The 20764-nt window shown below is 40.4% G+C and overlaps 1 protein-coding gene across 2 annotated transcripts; it reads right to left on the reverse strand.

The window, feature by feature from the left end:
• Positions 1 to 320: 320 nt before the first annotated feature.
• Positions 321 to 8110, reverse strand: LOC148878540 (putative voltage-gated potassium channel subunit beta). Of its 2 annotated transcripts, XM_088956385.1 has the most exons (4): positions 7293 to 8110; positions 6080 to 6223; positions 4488 to 4652; positions 321 to 710 (listed from the first exon to the last, which is right to left on the reverse strand). In XM_088956385.1, exons 1-4 carry the CDS (start codon positions 7854 to 7856, stop codon positions 597 to 599), a joined length of 987 nt encoding a protein of 328 aa, XP_088812511.1. In that variant the 5' UTR covers positions 7857 to 8110; the 3' UTR covers positions 321 to 596. The 2 variants fall into 2 exon arrangements, with proteins under 2 accessions (XP_088812511.1, XP_088812513.1); XM_088956387.1 differs by lacking the exon at positions 4488 to 4652 and having other exon boundaries at positions 7293 to 8080.
• Between the last annotated feature and the right edge of the window lie 12654 nt (positions 8111 to 20764).

Genomic DNA, 20764 nt, shown 5'->3' on the forward strand with positions numbered 1-20764 from the left:
GTCTTCCATGGGATCCGTAGTGATTGGCCCAATATTCTCTGGTAGCGTAAAAGGACGAGATTTTTCATTTTTGGAACCTTGCATCGAAAGATGCATACATGATACAACGGTTGGACAAAAAAATCATCAAGAAAAATACAGTTGGGACAGAAATGCGAGTGTCATCATGCTGAGAATTTGCTGAATAGGATTTGCAAATCTTCCCCTCCTAGTTGGCTAAAGCTTGTAGATATTTTTCAACTGTGGTGTAACCGAAATGACAACATTACAAGCACCCGAGATGTACTTTAACCAAATCGAAAAGAAAAAAAAGCCAACAATCGCATTAAATCTAGATAAAATTAAATTTCGTCTAGTATTTTCTTACAGTATTTCGAATCTCTGTCATCTGTCATAAACCATGGTTGAGAAGTACAAAAGAAGAAAACCCATAAAAAAATTTTAAAAAGTACAGATGGAGAACTAATTATGATGAAGGTAAATAACCCAATAACCAATTCTCCCGACACAACACTCGAGACTCGACAGAAGAATCTGACTGTAGCATGGACAAGCAGGGTAGCCAACTTTCCAAATAATTGCTGGATATCAAATCTTCACCTGTATGATTCTGGACGCTTTGGCTTGGTTTGAACGACTGCCTCAATCTTCTCCATGACCTCAGGTGTCAACAGTGGAATGACATCAATAGCTTTCATGTTCTCCTGGATCTGCATAGCGATGGAAGTGGTCTTTCAGTAGATAGAAAACACAAAATGAGGAGGACACGACTCGTTTCAGTCAGTTTTTACCATCTTTGCACTTGGGGCAATGCAACAGTCGGTGAGGCATCGATAGTTGCTTGAAAACTTATCCCAAACCCCCCTTTGGGTCTTGACCTACTATTAATTTCTTTCTTCTTGATAATTATGTAAATTTCTTTAATAAAACGGAAACAATGAAGTTTATGTCATCGACTTCGTATGAGACCAAGAGCCAAGCTCCCAAGGGATAGAATTAGCAAGCTCCATGGAAGAACAATTTAAAAAGGATATGCCGATCATAGAAGGAAAAAAGGGGAAAAACAAACAAAAAAAAGAGGAATATGCTCAGCCCAGCATATCCTCTTTGTTTTATCTGAAGATAATTTTATGTAATTTGAAGGTTTCATGTTTATTACTCTGCCAGAACAGTGATATTCAGTATTTTCTGTAAAAGAATAATCCTGGTCTGGACAAATTCCTCCTAGGTCCTAGCTAAGGATGATATGGCCCAGTGTCAATTTAATTTGTTTCACATTCTTTTTGTATAAATAAATGTTTGGGTATTTTAAATTTGTACTTAGACATTTTATGAACTTATCTCAAACTAAAAATGGTTAAAAAAACTGTCCTTAATCCTAAATTTAATATTTTAAGACCAATGGAGTTTCTCCTACTGGATAAGTCTGCTTAGTAATTTATTAGTTCACAGAATTGGGAAGATTCAACAGAAGAACTTGGTTTTATTGGGAAATAGCTAGAGATATTCTCTAGGGAGACAAGAGGCATTGTGGCACACTGGCACTTGGTTGTCAAAAGCATCTATGGGCTGAATTATAAATTTCTAATGGGTGAGACGCAGGTGCTAGAAATTCAACTTTAAGAAGTCCTTGGAGACCAACTTACCAACTGGTCTAGGACTTCATCCAGTGGTGCAGGCTAGACTGCCAGAGTAGTGTACGTACTAATTAGTTAAAAGATGGTTTAAAACGTCCCTAATTTCCCTAATATTTCCATGGCATATTTCCATATCCATGGGTAGCGACATGAAATTTTACCAGAATCAGACATTCCCCAATGAACACTACCAACACCATGTGGAGTACAAGAGATAGCTTCAACAACATATTTCTATCTCCACTTCCATGGGTAGCAACATGAAATTTTATTGGAATCGACATATACACCAATGAACACTACTAACACTATGTTGCTGAGAATATTGTAGATATGTGGAGCAACAATGACATTGCCCGCCTAACTTACATGGTTACTACTTTGAGCTAGCTCAATATTCATTTCAAACATGAAACATGAAGTTAAATAATAGTTTTTGTTTGTGTAATAGATTATTTGATTGATCTATTACAACCATTTACATTTTCTGAGTTCAAATATTGCTTTAACTCATCCTATCGTGAAGCTTTGAATCTTGAGGTATACAGGACAACTTTAGAATGTATTCTTTTGTCTATAACCTCAGTTTCTTAGCTTTGTTTAATGATTTGAAACAAGATAATAATTTAAAAAGGTGTCTTCTTTTATCGTTTTATAAAATATCATTCTATATTTTTGCATGTTTTACAATGTTTCCATGTCTATAATTTTTACAATATTTCCAACATTTTCAATGTGTTTCCTATATTTGGATGACTAACATTTCCACCAACACTGACATTTTAAACCTTGATTTCATGTGTGTAAAAGGGGGGGGGGGGGGGGGGGTGTGTTAAGCAAGAGGATTAACAAATCAAATTCAATCTTCATAGCAAATTGAAAATTTATTACAATTAAAAAGAAAAAAGATACAAAAAAAGGTAGAAATCACCCGCAAGGAAGTGTACGTAAAACAATCAAAACCAAAAAAACTCATTAATATCTCCAACCAATCTGCCCATAGCCAATACTTATCCCAAGGAAAAAAACACATCCAATGAAACCCCCAAGATCCAAACTAAAAGCCCAAATCATACCCCCACATCCCAGGTGTGAAACTCTAGGGTTGGGCTTTTGTTAAAATTTGAATGGGCCCATCCCAAAGGCCTGAGTCCAAATCAGTGTAAAATGTTAACTCGGTCCAACCCAAGTTGCACCCCTACCACAATCTGAACCCCATCAACCAACCAACTTAAAGTTGTTCCTCTTCCAAAGTCACCCCAACCTTTAAACCAATTTTGTCATCAACAATACCTTTTCTCTTCTCCTTCTACAATAAATACTTTTCTTGCAAACTCCTCCCCACCGAAGAAAAAGACCCTTAGAGTTTCCCCTACTTGAATTTCCTTACCAATAATCTTTTCCAAGTCAAACTTTTTTCTCCACCTTTCTCACTTGGTTAAGAGTCTCATTATCACCTTCCTCTTGCAACACATAGCCCTCTCTTTCAACCTAACAATATCTCCTCAATGATTCTATACCTATCATTTTGGACTAAACCTCTTGGATATCGGAATTCAGACCCATCACCACCTTACCCGACGGTTTTTGCACCTGATCATATGAGTCACTCCTTCCAGTATACTTTTGTTTTCTAGTTTTGACTTTCACCCCCTTCCTATTATACATTCTCTTATACTTAATTATTTATTACAAGGACCTGCTCCAATAAGACCATCTTTCAAATGAGAAAAAGATTTTAGTTGCATGAACTAAACAGTTATTGGTTCCCTTGGTCTTTTAGAAATTACCAAAATTGTCTCATTTTCTAGACTCTTCAGCAACTTCATCTTTGTTAGTTACAGACTGTTCCGTGCTTCCTACCCAAATCCTTGCCCAACTTTCCAACTAATACTTCAGAGTAAGTCTCTAGGTAAATCTCCAAACTAAAATTCGAATCATCACTTCCACTGATATTTATAGAAACACTTCTACCGCTTTCCAGATCACTACAAGTACCTTTTGTCTCTCTTGAACCGCCCTCACTTTCACTTTCCTGAACAGAGTCCTTATAAAGATGATCCATACCCATATGAAACAGATTGTTGTCTGAATTTGTCGCTTCTGCAAGTTTCCCTTCTCATTTGATTGCTCCCTTTTAAATAACATGGATAAGGTTGTAATTTTCCCTTCTGATGAAACAATCCTTTCCACTGTCTCAACAGTAGTGGAACTCTATCTCTCCTCATCTCTTCCTTTGTCCTTTGATTATTCATTTTGTTCCGCATTTGTGCATGTGTGGAATAAGGTAAATAATTTATTCATCTAGACTCCTTTTTCTAAGTGTCCCACCCTATTTCTGTCATGTGGTGGAAAGATAATCCAGTCCATGCAACAGATGGAAGAACCTCTGGATAGTCCATATGTTTGGTCCCCTAGTTGACTGCAGCCCTATATCTCACCTTCAATTGGAGCTTCCCCAAGCGATATTGGTTGTGCTAAGTTCCAACTTTTTTATCTAAAATAACTCACAAAAGAGGACTTATTTTAGAGAGGTGGGTTTTTGAACTGAAACTTGCCCTCATGTACAGAGAGTGGAGAGAACTAGGTTTAACTAACCTTTGGGCCCCCACCCATATAAACCAGTAGAAAATTCCTGCCTCCATAGAGACTAACTTGACTACAAAAACCCCTTTCTCTAATTTGTGCTTGCTTAAAGCATTGCTACCATTACCAATACAAAAATAAGGAAAAACAAAAAGTACTTCAGTTGTTTCTCTTTTCTTAGTTAAAGGGGGGGAAGACAGGCTCTCATCAGAATTGCACTGTTAGTGGAAGCATCAGAAACATGATATCATATATCAAACTTACTTGAGACTCCTTTGTAGCACCAGTAATAACTGAGGAGACATTTGGATTGGATGCACACCAAGCAATTGCAAGTTGAGCTAAAGGCACATGGAGCTCATCTGCAATGGGTTTTAATCCATTAACCTTTCTCAGCACATCATCAACCAGTGACCTGTTAGCAAGGTTCTACAAACAAGGAAAATCATAGTTTAAACACTGATCATAAAATTCATAGATCATAAGCTGTTCACTGTATACACTAGTCTGCTACACATTAATATTCACTAAAGAGTCCAAGAATTCCAGCTAGGATTAATTTGCAAAAGTAGATCATATAGAACTTCAAAAAAAAAATGTTACACATCCAGCAAAATAAATACAAAGTTTCATAAATAGAACCAGTTATTAAATTCATCAAGTAAACAAGCATGTCCAAGGGAGAGATTGAGGAAGATGTGGTCCATGGAATTAGAGCAGGATGGGCAAAATGGAGGGGTGCATCCAGTGTCTTATATGATAGAAGAATCTTAAGATGAGTGTTGGGCAAAGTGTTCGGCAGTCAAGAAACATGTCCAAAGAGATACATGAGTGGGAAAACTAGAACGGATAGGATTAGTAATGAACTTATTCAAAAGAACCTAGGATAAGTTCCGATAGATGATAAAATGACGGAAAGTAGACCATGATGGTTTGGTCACATGCAGGGAAAACCATTTACAGCACCAGTAAGAAGTGAATTGTTACAACTTACAAGTTGAAGGAGCTAAAAGAGATAGAGAGAGACCAAAAAAGTCATGGGTTGAAGTAGTGAGAAATTATTTTTAAGGACCACAGTTTAATAATGGATATGGCACTGAAAAGAACAGAATGGTGGAACTTGATTCATGTAGCCAATCCCATATAGTTGTGACAAGGATCAGATGAAGATGATGATGATGAGGTAAACTACCGTATACTTTTCAGTTTCTGCATAAGCTCTATAAGGCAATTTTCCCCATGAGCCAAATCATCTAGGCTAATTGGTGGAGGTGTTAAGAGAATAGGTAACCTAAGAAAATAAGCAATTAGGAAACAAGAAAGAAAGCACATTTTGACATGTTGAGAAACCAACTTCCTATTATCCAAGTGTAAAAAATGGCAATATATACATGCATAAAAATATTCATTGATTTGGCACAAGGCAGACCTACTCAAATAACAAAAATAGAAATTTCAGCAACGAGCAAGACACATAAAAGATCAATCAGGATTCAGGAGCACCCAAAAAAAAAACAAATAGCTGAATTCAATACAGCCACCAAGGATAGTGACTCAAAACAGTGAAAGAAAATAAGATTGATTGCAAGGTTGAGAAACAGGCCACGAGCAAAGTTGAAATTCAACACTGATGATTAACTATATTGTTCAGAAGAAATAGAATATATTATAGGAAGTACATCTGTATACGATATGTACACACGTATACAAAATGTACTATAGCATCCCCAGCCTTCAAAATAGAAAAGTAAACGAGTATAGAGTTGTCACTACAAAAAAGCCCTTACAACACTTTTTTGTAGGTAACCTAGAAATCAAGAATCAACATTTTGTAGATCTAGAATTGAACATTTTACCTTATAGTTCTCTAAGGAAAACCGACTATCAGGTGGTATAACTCCTTTGTTGTATTTTCCAGTGAGCACTCCTGAAGCAAGTGGGCTCCATGTGGTAAGACCTAGACCGTAGTTGCTGTAAAGAGGTAGATACTCAGATTCAACCTGAATAAATATACCAATCCTAAAGTCAAATCTAATGTGTAACAAAAGATGTTTATCAAGCAAAGTTTTTTTGGTTTTCCCATGAAATGAAAAAGAAATTCAGGACTTTCCAGAATTGGATTAAGAATCCAACAAGTCATATTTATCAGTAAAATGTAAGAATAAGAACAAACCAACCAAGAAAAAGTAGAACAAATTTAAGTCCAGTTTAGCTGTAGCAACATGACTAACTAATTCGCCAACATAGTCTGATCCGAATTAACACATAGAACAAAAATCAGACCCAATTTTTTCAGATCCGATAGAGGATATAACTTCATCCATTAGTTCTAGTCTAGCTTTAAGAACACCAACTAGTTCATTTCAGTTATCCAAACAATTTATCTATTATTTTCCCAACTTTTATTACCCATTACCTATTATTCCTTGAATGTATTTCTTCACAGTAAGCACAAACGAATTAATTAGGTACACTTAGAAAGAGGTTATATGGTGTATGTTGTTTGTTGATGGCTGATAGAATTCTACTGAACAACAAAAATTTGCGTGGCATGTGCATAAGACCATCCAAACGGCACCAAATGAGAAAAGTGATCTATTGCAAGTTGAAGGGTCTTAGAAGAGTTGGGGGCAGGCCAGCCAAAAAGGGCATAGACTTAAATGGTGAGAGACGATTTGAAGACCTTACACTGATGGTATAGTTTAATAAGGGACATGGTACTGAATGGAACATAATTAATGGTGGAGCAAGATTTATGTAGACGACCCCATATAGTTGGTATAATGTTGAGTTATGAATCACTTTTTTGCGGTAAAAGTGCAAGTCATAGTTCGTGCCAATTAGAGAAGCTAGATCTTAGGGTCGAGGCTGACAAACTCGTCCGAAGTCTTATCCCAAATCGGTTACAGAAACCCTATTTCACTATTCCCACCCTCAAAGTACAAAGGGTCATATTAACAATGAGCCTTCAAATCACTTCTCCCTCATATTGGGTAATCAGAACAGAGAATCAAGAACTTGAAAAAGAAATGAAGAAAAAAGAAGAAAGTCGTGGGCCAGTATCATCACCTTGTGCCGAGACAGCAAATTGTACTCCGGCTGCTCGACAATAGGGCCAACGAGATCCAACCTTTCAGCCACAGCCCAAGCCTCGGTGATCTGCTGAGCCGACCATTCACTGGTCCCCCAGTAGAACGCCCACCCATGATCGATCACAAAATTCATAGCCCTCACAGTCTCCTCAATGGGAGTAGAAGCATCCGGGCGGTGACAATAGATGACATCAACGTAATCCATGTCAAGACGCTTGAGAGAGGCCTTAGTTCCCTCCACGATGTGCTTACGAGACAAGCCCTTATCGTTAGGACCAGGGCCGCCCCAGAAGATCTTGGTAGACACCACGATATCCGACCGCTTCCACCCCAGCTCTCGGATGGCCTGGCCCATGATCTCCTCGGCACGGCCATTGGCGTAGACCTCGGCGTTGTCGAAGAAGTTGACGCCGTGGTCTCGACAGCATTGAAGGAGCGACTTGGCCTCCTTGACATCAAGTTGGTTACCAAAGCTCACCCATGCTCCGTAGGAGAGCTGGCTCACCTTCAGACCAGATCGACCCAAGTTCTTGTAATGCATCTTTGTCTCTCTCGCGAATCAATTACAGAGAAAGACAGAGAGAGAGAGAGAGAGTGTGTGTTTTAATGGCCGGCAGCAAGTGGGATGATTGACCAGAGAACTTGAACTTGAGCCTTGAGTCTGAAGGCCGCTCAACCTCGGAGGACGAAAATGGCAGCAGCCGAAGGATGGATGGATGCACGAGACAGAAACACGTTCACGGTTCACCTTTTCATGTGGACGACGGTGCAAAAGTGGTAGCAGACGTGCTGTGGAGTTGGGAACTTCAAAGGTGGGCCCCATATGTTTTTTATTAGATTTCGTGAAGATCGAACGGGTGGGATGGAAGCCAGTTGGAGTAGCTTGCTTGGGAAAGGGTTATGCTTTTTACTCTTTTTTTCTGTTAATGGGAAGCACTTTTTCAGTTTTTCAATTCCTTCTCTAATAAATTAGTCTGAGTACAAGTGGAGAGCAACACTTGTGCATGTGCAGACAGTTCAAACCATTCATGTGATTGATCCCATTTGACTCTTAGGCTTAGCATGTGGCTGCAAATGAATAACTTTGGGTAAGCTCGCACTGCCTGGTTAAGTTTTGAGATCTGATGCTACTCAATTCGGGCACTCCTATCTAGTTGCTAACTGGTTCCTATCTAGTAATGGACGGCACCTGAGAAGAAGACGGTGAAGAATTCTCAGGGGACTTACCCGGTGGGAAAACTCCGATGCTTAAGTTAGAACATTGGGAAAAATAGTAAAGAGTGTAAAGAGGCTAAGAGTGTAGGTCGCGCTAGATCACTAAATGCTCCAGATTAGCTCGAGAGCAAGCTTGAGTAAGGTAAGATGATTCAAGATCCAAAATCGTATTCGATCCCCTTTGACTAAGGGGCTCTTATATAGGCGTTCTTGTCAAATCGGGAGTAACTGCCACTGGGTTTCTGCCACAGCCGTTATCTGCCAGGGTTGAGCAGGTAACTGTTGCAAGGTACTACCCAATCGGGTGAGTGACACGTCCCGGGAGGACAGGCACGCCACCATCTGTCAAGAGACGTGGGTGCAGTCTGTTAAATTGGCAGGGACTATGCCCTCAGCCATGAAACATGGCGCAGTCTGATGGATACGATCTTGTTAGATAGAAGCTTCCTGAAAGCATCACGTTGCTTAGTTGCGAGCTATCTTGTCACGAGCTACTTTGTAGCAAGCTCCTAGGGGTACTTCGAGGTAACCCTTCTCAAGATTGTCTTTGGGGCAGTTTTTCTGCCTAAGTGTTGGAGCGAGCTTGTTACCCTAGCTCGTGAGCTGGGATAGTCTTGGAGTATTCCCTTTCAGTAGCTCAGGGGACCTTGAGCTCGCATTGTAGCGAACTCCCCCTATAGTGAGCTATGACGTAGCGAGCTATCTTGTGGGCTTGTTACTCAACCGCGATCAGGCTGTGGTGCTGAGCTGTTGTTCGTGCTGAGTCATGTCCACATGTCATCGTCTCAAGGGGTCGGGTCAAATCACCCTCCATCAAGATCTTCCGCCAACAAAACGAGTTAGGATATCCTCCCAATAAAAACATATTCAAATAACCTGGCACCGCACATCTCACCTTCATATTGGAGTCCACCGTAAGAGTGGTGATGGTGCTTGTCGAGTGAGAGTAGTGAGTAGCCTGAATCCTGCAAAAGAGAGGATGTCAAAGAGCCTGTATTGTTAGCTTAGGTAAGAAGGCTCTAGCGGTAAAGTTAGTACCAATCTAGACGAGTTGAAGAATAGTTTTGAGCAGAGAGAGCAAGAAGAGCTAGAATACCTTATTAGAGAGCATACCCCATGAAAGTGAAGGCACCCCTTTTTGTAGAGTTGGCCAATTGGGGGATGATTAAGGTGCTCTTGAGATTCTTAGAAGTAATGGATCTTGGTGTGTGGATTCTTAGGGGTTCATGGGAGTGTTCTCCGGTTGAGTCACTTGCCATTTTCGTCGGTTGCTTGACATGTTCCCAAAGATCTCGAAGATGTAAACTGCATGGGAACGCGTCCCCCATGCTAACGTGGCAGGTCGAGGTCATTCTACCAAAATGTCAATCTGTGCCTGGGTTGCCTAGTGGAACCGATGTCTTGGCCGGCTTTGATTGGACCATTGTGGACGATCTACTGAGGTCACTTGTGGATACACAAACCTGTCCTAATGGCAGATGCTTTCTGAGGTTGCTCATGCAAGTCATGTGGTATTCGAGGTGGCATGGCGCCAGGTGGTCGTTGTGTCGGTTTCACCCATCGTCAATTGCCCCCCACTCCCGAGCCCGAGGTGGAAGAGCTCGGGCGAAGCGAGTAGGTCAATGACAAGGGCTTCTGGTCACTTGGTTTCTTCAAGTCGGAGTCGAGGTCAAGCGAACCATGGTTCAAACAGTGTCTCTTGAGTGGAAGCTTCCGGAGGGTCACGTGCTTATACGTGTGGACGTGATGCCTCAAAAACTGAAATGCTGCATCGATTTGAATTGTCAAATGAGGTTGATCACAGCCGTTGAGGACTCGGGCCCTTCAGCTATAAATAGTTGGCCTTGGGGGGTCCATTCTTTTGTCTTTAAGCAAGAGCTGAGTGACGGAGAGCTCCATTGTGTTGGTTTGGTATGTGTCATCTTGCAGAGTCATTCATTCTTAGAAATTTTCGGTAAGTTCTTCCTCCTCTTGTCTCTTCTTCATGTTTGGTAGTGAGTCCGAGGGGGGAGACCGCAATGCCTCCTATGTCGAGGAGGCGTCCTCAGCCTAAGAGAGGCGAGGTTCCCATAAGAAGGCCTTCACCTTTCGATGTCCACCCAAAAAATCCGAGTTCAGCCCGACCAAACTCACTTTCAAGTGAAGGAAGGGGAAATCCATTATATGGATGGCCGAAACATGCTATATGGTCGGGTGAAATTTCAAAAAATTTCTTTCACCCTTCTGGGAATCGTATTCCTAGTTGTAGAAAATTTGTTTTTTCTAGGATCGTTCTTGCATCGAAACCGGACCAAATTTGAAACCAACATAACTGGAGAAGTATACCTAATATGGATTCTATAAATGTAGCTCCCAAAGTGATAGTTCACACCCAAAGAGAGTACCAAAACCAGTTTCCACTGAAGATGGAAAAACTTGAATTGAAGCCGATTCAGCAACACAATTTTCGGAAAAATTGTGATCCAACACCTTGGGACGAACAAGGGAAGTGAGTACGAAATTATTCTAGTGTTTTCTTGCAAAAATAAAAATCTAGGCTAATCAAGATCAGCCGCAAGGTGGAGAACGAACTAGGGTTTTCGAGGTGGTAAGAGCAGAGTTATTTGGAGCAGATTTTGATCTCTTCTTTTCTTAGCCTTAAGGATCATCACTCCTAATCGAATTAGGAGGTTCCTAATCCAAATCTTTATTTAGATTTGGACTCTTTAAAGTGGACATGACTTATCCTCTTATCTTAATGGCTTATCCATACCCTTATCCAAACCCATATGCACCCAAGTCACGCGACTGCTTAAACTATCATGTGACCACTTGATTCATCCAATTAGTCTTGGGCTTTAGGCCCATTAAGCAAGTGGCTCATGTCCTTAGGTAGTTGCTGGCCCATTTGGTTTACTTTGTATGGTGTGGGACCCCAATAATGAATCTACGTAAGATCATATGGGTTCAGCTCAACCTCTCTAAAAAGGCCTAGCCAAATTCACTATCAAGTACAGTGGGCCCCTGAGTCCATCAGTATAGGCTCTTAATGGGCCCATGATTTACATTAAATGATCATTGAGTAGATCCATCCTATGAAGGCCCAAGGATAATGGACTTAAGTATGATATAGCCCATCAGGTAAATAGCCCTAAATAGTCTCATAACCTTAACCTCACAAACCATAATAATCAAACACTACCAGACAAGGAATGACATTTCCCTTGGCCGCAAGGTGCAGTGTTGCACTCTCTACTTGGATGGGTCTCGGGAATCAAAACCTTTGAAAAACATTTTCCTTAAAACATAATATATATTATCACATAAATATATTTTATAAAACAAATCTAAAACACGGTTGAAATCGACTGCCAGCAGTTTTGGTTTCCATCAAAGAGAGTGCAGTCCCGATCATTCACTTTGTCCGACAAAGGGGTTGATCCTGTCACTATGATCACCCACTCAAGTGGATTTTTACACTACCCCAACATACCCAGGTTTTGACCCCTAAAAGATCTCATTGATTAACATATCAAAGATAACCCGATCTAACACCCAGTGCAGTACCATAATCGAGTATAGGGGTCAAGTGTAAATTTTCAGTTTTGCCCATTAGTCTCCAAGGTCTAGGGCATAACTAAAAATTGATATGGATTCAGTATTTCAAACAAACGCACACTACATGTGCTTTGGGTCCAACCTTGGTAGCTAAGGCAAACTACCCCAACCTTCTTGGAATCACATCAGTGTCAACCTTGGCAGGATAAACCTCCTCAAGTCTATCCAACGGCTGAGAATGTTCTAAACTAACATGAGTTTCATAAGTGTCCAGTTTAAGGGTAATTACATAGAAGCACACCAATTATAACATGAAACAATTATGTACTTTTATTCATTTACAATAAATGCATCAGTACATCAATCTTATTGGAGCTAAGGGCATACACTATCTAACAGCTGCTGTTTGCACTTAAGTCCAATTAGGTATAAGCCTAAATCCCATACTGTCCATGTGTTTCTCAAACACTTTCTGTGTCATTAGTTTAGTCAATGGGTCTACCACATTCTTCGTTGATAGTACTTTGTGAATCTGGATGTTTCCTCTACCAACAATCTCACGTAGATCCAATGTTGTCACACAACAGTGGAATGGGTGATATGGTATGACTCCAAATTTCAAGATGAACAACTCCATCCATTAGGTAGCCTCACTTATGGCAATGTGCTTGGCCTCGGTCGTAGACTATTTTTCTTACTCAATATGACCCCATCATAAAAATGTAACTAGATATAGGCTTTTTATCATCTGGGTCTGACTGGAAGTCTATATCAGTATACCGCACCATCTGTAGTGAACTACCATCGAAGACAAAATAATACCCTTTAGTCTTTCGAAGGTAATTGAATATTCTTTTCACGGAAGTCCAGTGCTCTTATCCTAAGTTTGACTGGTATCTACTTATTACACTCAAAATCTAAGCAATGTATGGCCAACTGCACATGGCATACATGATGCTCCATACGGCAGAGGCATAGGGAACCTCTCTCATGCCCTCAATCTCCTCAAGAGTCTTGGGGTGTTAGACAGTCTTGTATGCCCTTAGCTTCAATCGGATTTGATGTACTTTTGTTATTTAGTGGAAATAAATTAAAGTGCATGTTTGATTCATGTTGTTTGATGTAATTCTGTGTAAGACTCTAAAACTGGACACTTATAGAAACTTGTATTAGTTTAAATGTTCACAGCCATTAGATAAGTCTGGGGAGATTTACCCTGCCAAGGCTGATACTGATGTGCCACCAAGTGTTGGGATGGCTTGTTTTGGCCATCAGGGTAAGACCCAAGGCACATGCAGTATGAGATTGCATGAACCCTTGAACCAGACCAAATTTCCAGTATTGCCCTAGACCTTGGAGACAGATGGGCAAAACTAGAAAGTTACACCTAACCCCTAGACTCGATTATGACACATCACTAGGTGTCGGATCGGGCTATCTTTGATGTGTCAATTAGAGAGATCCTTAGTGGGAGTCAAAACCTGGACATGTTGGGGCAGTCTGAGAATTCATCTGAGTGAGTGCTCATAGTGACAAGATCAGCCCCTTTGTCGGACAATGGTAATGATCGGGAATGCACTATCTTTGATGGAAACCAAACTGTCGGCAGTTGATTTCAATCGTTGGAATTTTGTTTTGCAAAATTAATATACATATATGTATATGTACGGTTTCAAAAGATTTGCAAAATGTTTTAATTCCCGGGATCCATGTGAGTGGAGAGTGCGGCACTGTTCCTTGCAGCCGCGAGAGAGGTCTTCTCTTGTCGGGCAGTGCTTGATCATTAAGGGCTGAGAGGTTAAGTGTAAGACCATTTAGGATAATACCTGATGGGCTAATCTTGCACCTCCCACAGTCCCTGGGTTTTTATAAGATGGCTTGGCCCAGGGACCACTTAATGTAAGTGTTGGGCCCATAGGGTCCATGTGATGGGCTCAAAGGGGTCACTGAGCCTTTCAGTGAATTTGGCTGGGCCTTGTTATAAAGGCTGGGCTGAACCCATGTGGCTGCTGTGTAGATCAATGCTTGGGTCCCACGCCATACAAAGAAGCCCAATTGGGCAGCAGATTAGAAACTGGTTAAACATTGAACACTTAATGGGCCAAAAGCCCATTTCGAACTGGGCCAATATGATCACCAGTTCATGGGGCGAATCTGAGATTAATGTTAGTAAAAGGATTGGATCTTTAACCTTATCCACTCTAAGAGACCAAATTCAAATTAGATTTGAATCCGGTAACCTCCTGATAAGATTATGAGTTAACTAACTTAATCTACAGAAAGGATTAAGATTAACCCATATCCAAATACTGATTTGGATTGGAATAAGTCCCAAAATATTGGCAGGTTTTTTAATCAAGAAGAAAGAGGAGAAAACCCTAGCAGAAATATCAGATTTCGAACTAGGGGTTTGAGTAAGCAAGAAAAACATCCTACAATCTGAGATTTGATCTCTCACAGACTCTAGAGAGAAGAGACAGTTCTGCCCTCTTCGTCCCTTGACTTCTCATCCTTTAGCCGCTGCTGTTGGAAGTTTGGATCTTTGCAGCAACAGGAAATCAAGAAATCAGTTCTTGACAATAGTCTTACAAGAAAGACAAAAGGATTCGGTGTTCAAGGTTTCCATAAGGTTTTTGTAAAGAATCTAGTGTGTAGGACGCACCCTGCTGGTTCCGTTCCATCCACAGCCATGTCATCTTCAGCAAGAGTGGATCTTGGTTTCTTCTTTGGGCGTGAACACCAACTTTGGGAGATATTATTTCTCCAAATCAGGTATAATCCTTTCTGTTTCCTTTTGGTTCAGATCTGGTTTGTTTGTGGTTCAAATAAGATCATTGAATAATGTATTCTAAATTTAGGGAATATGATTCCTAGTTGGAAGAAGGTGGAAATTTTTTGAAATTCGCCCCCCCATTCCGCACCCTTCTTGGCGTCCATTAGATGGATCCTACCATTCTTTCAGTGGTATCAGAGCCACAGGTTCGAATCTTGAACCAAAAGAAAATCATATCTGACCCTGCGCAGATGAACATAAAATGTTCTGCCAAGATCTGCGCAGATTGCTTTCTTTTTTTTTCAAGAAATGGTTTCTTGTTAAGGGCGTTTGATCTGAAATTAATTTTGTTAAATACAAAAATTTATTTAAATTTGTTCTTTATTTATTTTTGATTTAATGGACTGTTCGAACCTGGAGATTGCAGTGCAGATTTGGTGCAGATAGTCTGCGCAACCTTTTTCTTCCTTTTATTATTATTCGGTCTGTAAATAATTTTTTTTTATTTTTCTAGACTGAATGCATAGGATTTGATCAAGAATGTAATTAAATAATAGAAATAGGATTTTTGTTTTTATTTATTTTCTTGATTAAAGAAGAATGAAGAAGATGGCGACGCTGGAGATTTACAGATGGAGAAATCGCATACTGCGATTTACAATTTATGAAACTATAACTTTTGTGATTAACCTCTATTTTGTAGGTGGGACGAACAGTCCATATTTTTTATTTGTGATTGTCTAAAATAAAAAATTATTAATTTTCAGATCTCTCATGAATTAATTCTTGAATTAAAAATCAGTTTTGGACCATTTCGGACTAGATTGGGCCAAAACTGTTTGGACCGAATCTAAGATTCGAAAGGGACTATTTTTCAGTCCATATTTCTCACACTGGTTATTCCAAATCTGGTATTCAATTACAGGGATTAATTCGGTCCACCTGTAAAACCCAGTTTTAAAGGGTTAAAACTGCAAAAGCCCATTATTGTGAGAAATGCTGTATGGGCCGAACTGCTAACTGCTATTCAGCCCATACACCTAGTAAACATTAATTGTTAATGCTTTAGGTTTTTAAATGGGTTATTCGATGGGGTTTATAACACTTAATTGATTGGATTAATTCTTCCTTAAATGTGATGTTTGGATGTATGATGTGCTGCGACCATGGGCCATAAGCACTTGGTCCATGTTAACTCGTTAGTGGCTCTTGCGCACACCATGGCTGAATGCACATCATTGCCATGGTGTCCCTTAAGGTCATTGGAAGACCCCTCTCCACTTAGTGGGCCCCATAACCCTAAAAAGGGATGCGTACGGAACCCCTAACCGACTGAGGCCCACCAGAAATCTGACTTTATGAAAATCTGTGGGAGCCACTTTGGTTTGACTTAAATTAGAACTAGGGTGTAATTTTGTTCCCTCCAAGCAAATATGAGTGCGTGTGATTGGGAGATCCATTTGATGGACTCTCTATAGGCCTTCCGTCATTAGCACAATGATGGGTCCATCAGTAATGAGGAAACGCACCATAAAATTGGGTTATCCATTTGCTGTTGGATCTGTTAGAGTGTTTCATTAGATGATAGGGGGCGTCATAGACCGATGTGGGAGGGGCTTCACCAGAAAATGGGAACTCTCTCATGGTAGCTTGGCGTCACCTGAATATGATGGGTGTGCACTCACTGGATAGAAAGGTTTACCTGAAAACGGCTCTGAACTTTGTCTGGCAGAGGCCAAAGGGAAACTCATCTGATGAGTGGATATGATCCGTCACAGAAAGGTGGTGGGGTTTTGGAGCTGAAACAATTGGCTTCATGCACCCTATGTGATTTCCCACATTTCCAGAGACATTCTGTCATCTCCATCACTGAGAAGGGAGGGAAAATCTCAGAGATGAATAAATGGGAATGGAACATAGATTAAAAGCTATATCTATGTAGGTAATATGAATCAAACTAAGTTTGTGGACTAACATTTTTGTTGTTTTATCAGAAAATGGCAAACGGTCAATTTGAAAAGCTTCTAGACGATAACAAGCTTAAGGGTCCAAACTATGCCGACTGGTACAGAAATCTTATGTTGGTCATAACTTCTGAAAAGTTAGATAAGGTGGTGAAAAATCCTACCCCGGAACGTCCGGGTGATAGGGTTTCTGAGGCCCGTAGGAGGGGCTACCAAGATTGGGAGGATAAGAACTCCCTAGCCCGCTGCTTTGTCATTGCCTCATTAGACAACTCAATACAGAGGCAGTTCAATCAGATCAAACTAGCCAAGGACATATTGAACAGTCTAAGAACAATGTATGAAGAGTAGAACCGTTCTACTCGACAGATGGTCCTGAAATTGTTCATGACCGCGTAGATGTCCAAGGGGCAGAAAGTTCATGACCATTGTCTTCGGATGATGGGATACATTATCAGACTTGAAGCTCTTGGATCCAGGCTAGATCTTGGCACGCAAGTGGATGCCATCCTAAATTCTTTGCCCTTTTCCTTCAATGCGTTCATTATGAACTACAATATGCATAAGCTGAATGTCAGCGTCCAGGAACTCAGCAATATGTTGTAGAGGGCTGAGAATCTTTTAAATAATGATGAGCCTGTGGTTATGCTTGCTGAAGCTAACAAATCGGGCAAGAAAAAGGGAAAGGCAAAGAAGCCGCAGAAGAAAGCTACCAAACCCAAGAAGCTGAAAAAGAACAAGGCATCTGATGTCTGTCAGTTCTGCAAACAGACCAGCCAATAGAAGAGGATCTGTTTTGCCTACCTGGAATCTAAGAAAGGTAACATCGAAACTTGTGTCATAGAAACTAATATGTTACTTACTTCTGTGTCCTGGCGTGTTGACTCCGGGGCTTCAACTCATGCATGTAACTCACTGGAGGGGTTCAAAGTTAGCAGAAGATTGAGTGATGGCGAAGTGACACTTTTCTTGGGAACAACTGCAAGTGTTGCAGCTGCGGCAATAGAAACCGTAGAATTAGTCTTTAGAGAAGAAGTCCTTGTACTTAAAGATTGTCTTTATGTACAGAACTTGAGAAAAAATTTAATTTCTGTTTCTAAACTGTGTGTTGATGGATATACTATTTATTATTTCAGTAATATGATTACTGTTAAACGGAATAACAAATTCATCGCATGTGGGGAACTGGAGAATGGTCTCTATGTTCAACATCCTTCTCTAGAAACTAACCTAACCGAAACTACGTCGGTCGAAAATCCCAAGAAAAGGAATCGTGATACAGTTAATCCCACGTGCCTCTGGCATCACCGACTTGACATATCAGTATTGACCGAATCACAAGACTGGTAAAGGATGGTCTTTTGGATTTTTTAACTATAGAAAATCTTTCCACCTGTGAGCCTTGCCTTCAAGGTAAGATGACTAAGTGGCCATTTGACAGTAAGCCTGAAAGATCTGGAGGCACACTTGACCTAATACATACTGATGTATGTGGTCCACTGAGTGTTAGGACATAGAATCAACACGTGTACTTCATCACCTTTACAGATGATTTTTCACGATATGGTTACGTGTACCTAATGAGACACACGTCTGAATCCTTTGAAAATTTCAAAGAGTTCAGACAGGAAGTCGAGAAACAGTTAGGGAGAGAAATTAAGGCCCTTCGATCGGATCAAGGTGGCGAGTATCTCTCTGATAAATTCAGGGACTGCTTAAAGGACAATGGGATAGTGTCACAACTAGCTCCTCCTGCTACACCACAACTCAATGGTGTTTCAAAGAGGAGGAATAGGACCTTGTTGGACATGGTCCGGTCACTTCTCGTACGCTCAGAATCACCCACATCCTTTTGGGGATATGCATTAGAGACTGCTATCTATGTGCTAAATCGGGTTCCAACCAAATCAGTTCTGAAAACTCTATATGAACTATGGACCATAAGGAAAGCAAGTGTAAGACATTTGAAGATTTGGGGTTGTCCTGCACACGTTAGAAGAACAAGTGCGAACAAGTTGGAATCCAAAACCAGTTGTTGCCTATTTATAGGCAACCCAAAGGATTCAGTGGGTTATCTATTCTATCACTCAAGTGAGTAGAAAGTTTTCTGCAGTCGAAACGCCCAATTCTTACAACCCGAATACATCATGGACACTCACCGTTAGAAAATAGTTCTTGATGAGGAGAGTTCAGGAGCAGTGGGAGATGTCCCACCAGTTCCAGGAAGTAACCAACCTAGAAGGTCCACCCGGGTATCCAGACCACCAGTCCGATATGGTTATGACTAGGATACCTACCTGGTGGAAGCCTTGATTAGTGAGGAGGATCCCGTGACTTACGCGGATATTGCCATGGACCATGGTGATTAGTGGGCAAAACTAGAATGTTACACCTGACCCCTAAACTCGATTAGTGGGTGAGCATTCACTAGACAGAAAGGTTTAAACTAAAATGATAATGAACCTTGTCTGACAGAGGCCAAAAGGAAAGCTCATACGATGAGTGGATATTATCCTTCACAGAAAGGTGGTGGGGTTATGCAGCTAAAATAGTTGGCTCCATGCACCCTATGTGATTTTCCACATTTCCAAAGACATAATCGCAGTCTCCGTCACTGAGATAGGAGGGAAATCTCAGAGATGAAAAAATGGGAATGGAACATAGATTAAAAGCCATATCTATGTAGATAACATGAATCAATTTATGTTGTGGAATAATATTTGCTTTTTATCAGAAATGGCAAATGGACAATTCACAAAGATGTTGGATGACAACAAACCAAAGGGACCAAACTATGTTGACTGGTATAGTAATATTATGCTAGTCCTGACCTCTGAAAAACTAGATAAGGTTGCTAAGAACCCTGCCCCGGAGCGTCCGGGTGATAGGGCTTCTAAGGCTACAGGAGGGACTACCAAGAATGGAAAGAGAAAAATTCCCTAGCCTGGTGCTACATCATTGCCTCCGATACAGAGGCAGTTCGATTAAATCGATCTGGCCAATGACATATTGGATAGTATAAAGACAATGTATGAGGAGCAAAACCGTTCTACTCGCCAAAAGGTTTTGAAACAGTTCATAACCGCACAAATGTCCAAGAACCGATAGGTTCATGACCATTGTCTTCAGATGATGGGATATGTCAATGAATTTGAGGCCCTTGGATCCGGGCTGGACCATGTGACCAAGGTCGATGCCATCCCGAATTCTTTGCCTCCTTCATTCAATCAGTTTTTCATTAACTACAACATGAATAAGCTAAATGTTAGCACCCAGGAACTCAACAATATGTTGTAGAGGGTTGAGGAACTGATATAGAAAGATGAGCCCATAGTCATGCTTGTTGAAACATGTAAGTTGGGAAAGAACAAGAGGAAGGCAAAGAGAAAGCCATAGAAGAAGGCTACCAAGTCTAAGAGGTAGAAGAAGGACTGAGAATCAAATGCTTGTCACTTCTGCAAGCAGATCGCCCACTGGAAGAGGAACTATCCTCATTACCCGGAATCCAAGAAACATGATAATTTCAAATCCTGTGTCATAGAAACCAATTTATTGGTAACTTCTACTTCCTGGTGTATTGACTCTGGGGCATCAACTCATGCGTGTAACTCACTACAGGGGTTCAGGTTAAGCAGAAGGCTGAGTGACGGAGAAGTAACTCTTTATTTGGGGACTTCTGCAAGTGTTGTAGTTGTTGCGCCTATAGGAACTATAGAATTATTTTTCAAAGAAACATCCATTGTACTCAAAGATTGTCTTATGTACAGAATTTGAGAAGAAATTTGATTTTTGTTTCAAATTTGTGTACGGATGGATATTCTATTCTTTTTGATAATACGATTAATGTTAAAATAAATAACAAATTCATCGCATATTGAGAAATTGAAAAATGGTCTCTATGTTCTTCATCCTTCTTTTGAAACTAACATAGATGAAACTACGTCGGTTGATATTCCTAAG

Source organism: Nelumbo lutea, chromosome 1, assembly GCF_056320005.1.
Source record: "Nelumbo lutea isolate HS-2025 chromosome 1, American lotus-T2T, whole genome shotgun sequence".
In the NCBI taxonomy this organism is placed as follows: Eukaryota; Viridiplantae; Streptophyta; class Magnoliopsida; order Proteales; family Nelumbonaceae; genus Nelumbo; species Nelumbo lutea.

What these genes read in the sequence shown, in the direction of transcription:
- LOC148878540 (XM_088956385.1), bottom strand. Translation starts at nt 7,856, where the DNA reads ATGCATTACAAGAACTTGGGTCGATCTGGTCTGAAGGTGAGCCAGCTC. An exon ending in TTTCCTTAGAGAACTATAAG is followed by an intron (nt 4,653 to 6,079) that starts GTAAAATGTTCA and finishes CCTTGTTTGTAG; the next exon opens with AACCTTGCTAACAGGTCACT. An exon ending in GTGCTACAAAGGAGTCTCAA is followed by an intron (nt 711 to 4,487) that starts GTAAGTTTGATA and finishes ATCGCTATGCAG; the next exon opens with ATCCAGGAGAACATGAAAGC.